Source organism: Rattus norvegicus, chromosome 8, assembly GCF_036323735.1.
Source record: "Rattus norvegicus strain BN/NHsdMcwi chromosome 8, GRCr8, whole genome shotgun sequence".
Classification (NCBI taxonomy): Eukaryota; Metazoa; Chordata; class Mammalia; order Rodentia; family Muridae; genus Rattus; species Rattus norvegicus.
This window is the reverse complement of record NC_086026.1, coordinates 108,737,511-108,743,510: the sequence shown is the minus strand read 5'-3', so window position 1 is coordinate 108,743,510 and position 6,000 is coordinate 108,737,511. Positions and strand designations below refer to the sequence as shown.

The window sequence follows — 6,000 nt, the reverse complement described above, 5'->3', positions numbered from 1 at the left end:
CTTAATGGCCCTTGAGGCGGCTCCAAAACATTCCTGTCCTCTGGAAAAGGATTGAAAAATTCTGTTTTAAACTAAGAGTTACCTAAGGAACACACGCACTTAAATCATATAAAAAGTTTTAGAAAGACTTCCAATCCTCACAAAAATTTCTTGAGAGTAATTTAATCATTCAGAATAAATAACCCAATGTCTTTTAAAACAAGTCCATTGAAACATTCTAGAGTATGGGTTAGTTATAGCAGTTTCTCAATCTGTGCGTCACGACCCCTTTGGGGACTTGAATGAACCTTTCACAGGGGTCACCTAAGACCATCAGAAAACACAGATATTTACATTACAACTCATAACAGTAGCAACATTGCAGTTGTGAAGTAGCAATGAAAATAATTTCATGGTTGGGGTCACCACAACATGAGGAGCTGAATTAAAGGGTAACAGCAGTAGGAAGGTTGAAAACCGCTGGGTTACTATTTAGAAAATTTAGCTACAGGGTGACAAAGCAAAGGATTTTAAAGAAGGAACCTAAGGTATTATTTTATGTTGTCCAAGTCACAATTCCTAGCAGTCTGAATCCCTGTTTATTGGTACTCTCTATGCCACTATGCTGCTTCCCGGAAATGCTTAAAATAATTTATGTATCAACTAGTATGCATGGCATTTTAAAAAGAAGAATATGGGGTCCCAAAGTAGCTTGTAGTTGTGGGTGTGCAATAGAGCACCTCCCACCCCATCAGACTGAATATTGAGACTAGAGACCAAGCAGAAAGCAGTGAGACAGGACTCTTCAGTAACACGCAGTAAGGAGTAATACCCAAGGGCATCTCGGCCTAGGGAGAGAATACGACTCTTCATTTGTTAGCAATACAAATAAATCACTAAGGACACTTACATTTGGAAATTCTTCATAAAATCTTTATTTGTGATCTTATTTCTTTATAAAAGTACATTACATGGTATTGCAAATAAAGACACAGAAAGACTTCTACCTAAGCATCTATTTCACTCCATGACTAACTTCCTATCTTGATACAAAAACAAAACCTTTTCTTCTTGCTTTTCAGGCCAACAGCTGTAAGCTTATCTTAATAGAATATGCCCATTAGTCCTTGCCTGGAAAACAAAGGCTTCCTATTGGTTGGACTTAGAAAGCAACTGGCATTCTTTTTCCTCTGACCAAAGGGTCATTAAACCTTGAAGTTAAATGCAACTTTCTATAATTTGCAATGTCTTCATGAGTCTCTTTTGTTACAGTCTCTTCCTTACATTTTAGAGCACTCAAGCATTGCTTAGGAAATGATTAAGGGATCTAAAGTTAATTTACTATTTTAATAACAACAGCTACATTTTATTAAATAATCAAAAATAAAAATTATATGGATTGAGACCGACCATATATGGCCAATGGTGAGAGGATGAATTCTGAGAGCTGATACATTTATAACCCTGTCTCAGGATCAGTCCTTTAAAAATACTTAAAATGTTAAAAATGCAATTTACACAGTAAAATTGATGTGATTGTTTTCAGTATGAAAGCACTTTTAATTTCTTTACTGCAGGTACAATGGCATCCAAGTCATCAATTTCTGTAATAGAAAAAATGAGAATTATAAAGAGTAATGTTTCTAGTGAACAGCTCATAAAAATGAGAAGCTCTACACAGCAACAAGCTTCAAACACAAGGGCAGAAACAGCAGGAATGCTCTTGTGCTCAGGGTTCTCTCCCAGACTGGCTTCAGATGACCACTGCCTTCCTCAGGTGCTTGACAGAGGCTCTGGGGCGTCCCGTCTGACTCTGGCATCGATCTTATCAGACTCAGACTTATTAACACGTCCAGTTGGCTGTTTGATACCTTGACCTCTCTTTAAATCTCTGTACAGTGAACGCGTAAGCACCATAGTTCCCAACATGCATCCAAGACATGCATTTCTGGGTCTCCACCTGAGGATTTAGGAATTGATTTCTCCTTAATGAGTACAGTGCTCCTTCTTGATTCTTTTAGTCTCATCGGAGTATTCTCAGCCCTTCTTTGGGGAGATTTGTCAAGTAAGAGGTGTATGACACCTCAGAACAGGCCTCAGGGACGCAGCTTATCCTGGTTGGGATTTCTGGACAAAGCAGTTCAGGTTGTTTCTGAGATTGAGTTTCCTTCTAAGACATCAGATTTCAGTGATGCCAAGCCAGGGTTCACTTTCTAAAGTTCTTGTTCTCTGAGGAAGCAAGTTAATTTCCCTTAGCCAGATACCAACCCTATTGGAAGGCTCTAAGCAGCGGGGTCTACATTTTTTTTTTTTAGCTTATTTTGCTTGGTCATGTTTTTATAAACACTGATAGAACTGAGAGTCTTACAGAATAATGCCATTTCTCATGAGAAGTTTTCAAAATAAGATAGTCCCAGTGGGCTGAAGAGATGACACACAGTTAAAAGCACCTGGTGCTCTTATGAGGACCTGGGGTCAGCTCCCAGCACCAACAATAGCTAACTGAGTATAATCTAGACCCAGGGGATCAGGCCACCCCTTCTAGCACCTGACTGCACACTGTGCCCACACATACATACAGGCAAGTACCATACACACACACACACACACACACACACACACACACACACATACACACACACATCTTTAAAAAGGAAAGAGGATAGTTCTTGTCTCCTTACAGGCTGTTTCTATTCTATGAATTAATCCTAACCAAGTCTTCCTGCAAAGCAGTTAATATTTCCCAAAGACCTAAAGACAGACATGAACCCAGTGTCTAAGGAACACCCTTCTCTCAAGTCCAGCAACACCTTCCAAGAAAGAGTCGGCCACCATCAACAGACATCTCACCTAAGATTTCAAGAAGATCATTAGTAAAAGCCTGAAATGCTGGAAAAAATTCCTCATGCTCTTCCAATTTGTTGATAATGCTGTTTAAAACAAACATAGTTTATAAAAAACATCATCTTTAGAACATTTGCTAAAAACAGACTTCTCTACTCAGTATGCAATTGAACATTAAGTACCAGTGGTCAATAAAACAATGGAAGGACGGGAGAGACCAAGAGTGAAAAAAAATTAAATGCGAAAAACCCAACTGCCAGATTGTATAAGGGTTTTTACTGGAAAACATGCAGAATATATAGATGACACATGTGTGTATGTGTGTGTGTATATATATATATATATATGACTTATATGTTTATATATATACTTATACATATAAACACACAATACACACACACACACACATTCCCATTATGTACTTTTTAAAATATCAGGTTCTATATTAGTGGTGCCCAGTTTTTTAAAAATTCTTAATATTTCTCTTCTAAACAAAAAATATATATAACTAGTAATTATTAAGTAGTTTTGGTAGTGTCCTAGAAATAACTGATAGGTTATAATACAACTCAAGAGTTGGTTGTAAAAACTTAATTTCTCCATGTATAACTTGCCCTGAGGGCCCTGCCACTGCAAACGGAAGGTAAGTGACTTGGACAGCTTTGGGGCCCTTACTTTTCACCACTTCATGCATTCCCGACGCACTGCTAACAGATACCTTTGTAGGTCTTCAGGTCCTAACACTCGTTTAATCTGCTCACTGACATCTTCATTAATCATCTTACACAACTTCCCAACGGTGCTGACCACCATACACAATGACGATGAACTGTCTGCAAAAGAGGAATGAAAGCACAAGATACATTTTTAAAGAATTCCCAAAATCATTACACTCATCTAACATTCCCTGCTCCAATTATACTCATTTTACTTTTGTGGCAGCGAGGATTAAGATTTATTTTTATTAGTTTACATGCTTGTGTGTCTGTGAGTGTGCACGCATGTTTGTGGTATGTGAACTCTGAAACAACAGAGGCCAGGAGCATGGGTGTCCTTTCCTCTATCACCCTTCGCCATTTCTTTAAGGCACACTATCTCCTTGAGCCTGGAGCTCACATTTTCTTGGCTAGGCTCAACAATTCTGTCTCCATTCTCCTCAGAGCTAGGTAAAGGTATTTGTATTGGGTAAAGATATCCAGCTTGGGATCATAACTCTGGTACTCATGATTACAGAGAAAGTGTTCTGGCCACAGAGCCCTGGGAGTGGTAGTCTTAAGCAGGGTCTCATGAATCCTAGGCTGGCCTGGAAGTTGTTATGTCTCAAAAAATGATCCTGAACTGATCTTTAAAAAAAGGATTTATTTGCAAGTGTATATGAGTGTGTACATGTATATATGTGTGCACAAGTGCTTTTGCACACATGGAAACCAGAAGAGTGATTGGATCTGGAGTTACAGAGACTTGGGGCATGTCTGCATTACTATAAGGGTGCTGGGATATGAACTCCAGTCCTTACAATTTCACAGCAAGGGCTCCTTAACCCGTGAGGCAACTCTACAGTCTGTGATCTTGAACTTATAACCCTCCTGCCTCCATCTCCTGAGTATGTGTACACCTTGGACTCTATAGACCATACCTTGGACTCTATGGATCATACCTTGGACTCTATGGACCATACCTTGGACTCTATGGACCATACCTTGGACTCTATGGACCATACCTTGGACCCTACGGACCATACCTTGGACTCTATAGACCATACCTTGGACTCTATGGATCATACCTTGGACCCTATAGACCATACCTTGGACCCTATAGACCATACCTTGGACTCTATAGACCATACCTTGGACTCTATAGACCATACCTTGGACTCTATGGACCATACCTTGGACTCTATGGACCATACCTTGGACTCTATGGAACATACCTTGGACTCTATGGAACATACCTTGGACTCTATGGACCATACCTTGGACTCTACAGACCATACCTTGGACTCTATACCGCCAATGCCCTGTTTTTTTAGTGCTGAGAATCAAACCCAGAGTTCATCCATGTTAGGCAAGCATCTACCAACTAAGCTATAGCCCTTCCCCTGGTTCTGTTTATTGATGCGTATGTAATTAATAGGAGTTCTGTGAGGTCTGCTGGTACCCACAAGCAATCTGAGCACTTGGAAGGTGAAAGACAAAGACTAGGCGGTGAAGGCCAGCTTTGGCTGGAGTGAGAGCAAAGCAACATTGTCACCAAACCAAACACAACCGAACTCAACCCAACCCAAACCCAACCCCAAACCTCCAAACTCAAATTCCCCCTCCAAACTTCTAAATCCAAACCCAAACACCCAGACAACCCAAAACCCAGAATAACCCTAAACCCCAAACAACCCAAAACCCAAACCTATTTTTTGTTACTTTATTAGGAATAATTCTTTTTTTTTTCTTTTTTTTTTTTTTTTTTGGTTCTTTTTTTCAGAGCCGGGGACCGAACCCAGGGCCTTGCGCTTCCTAGGTAAGCGCTCTACCACTGAGCTAAATCCCCAGCCCCAGGAATAATTCTTAAATCAATGCCCCAACTGACAAAGGGTCATCACCTAATCCCAGGAGCTCCTGAAGGTTTCTTACAGCGTTGTTCATTTCTCCAAGCCTGGCGTACACTTCATTCATTCGAGGATAGACTCCATTTAAAGACTGCACATCAAACAGCTTTTGGAAGTGAGAAACAATAGCTTGCAAAGTTTGAGAGTTTGGCATGCTGCTGGTCTATACAAAGAAGGTCAAAAGGGTAGTTTACAAGTTGAAATAATAATAAGTAGTTAATATAAACCTTTAAAATGAGAGCAATTATATAAGTATCAAATGTTACCTCTTTCTGGTTTTCAACTTCTTCCAACATGGTATCTACCATTAACAACAGATCTCCTACTTTGACACCTTCATTTTCATTCGGTTTCTTTAAATTATGCCAAGGTATCAGTTCTGCAGACAGTATTTTTAAGGACTTATACAAATCCTTTACAACAGAAGAAAGCACATGGGATTATTGGTTACAGAATAGTTTGTATAGTAACACTAATAACACAGTAATCATGGGGGCCTAAAAACACATAGCTATATAACCACCATCAGTACTTTTTTAATACCACTGCCAATTTAAAACAAGGCTGTTCTAAGT

At 39.5% G+C, this 6,000-nt stretch overlaps 1 protein-coding gene across 18 annotated transcripts in view; it reads right to left on the bottom strand.

Moving 5' to 3' along the window:
• Window positions 1–890: 890 nt before the first annotated feature.
• Window positions 891–6,000, bottom strand: part of Cep70 (centrosomal protein 70) — a 53,059-nt gene continuing 47,949 nt past the window's right edge. For 17 of the 18 annotated variants that reach the window (XM_063265896.1, XM_063265900.1, XM_063265891.1 and 14 more), the window contains 5 exons: window positions 5,692–5,838; window positions 5,420–5,588; window positions 3,542–3,656; window positions 2,830–2,909; window positions 891–1,583 (listed from right to left, as the gene is read on the bottom strand). In XM_063265896.1, the coding sequence (XP_063121966.1) occupies window positions 1,522–1,583; window positions 2,830–2,909; window positions 3,542–3,656; window positions 5,420–5,588; window positions 5,692–5,838 (573 nt within the window). In that variant the 3' untranslated portion in view covers window positions 891–1,521. The remainder of the gene's footprint in view (window positions 1,584–2,829; window positions 2,910–3,541; window positions 3,657–5,419; window positions 5,589–5,691; window positions 5,839–6,000) is intronic. The other variant, NM_001017470.1, reaches the window with a different exon arrangement.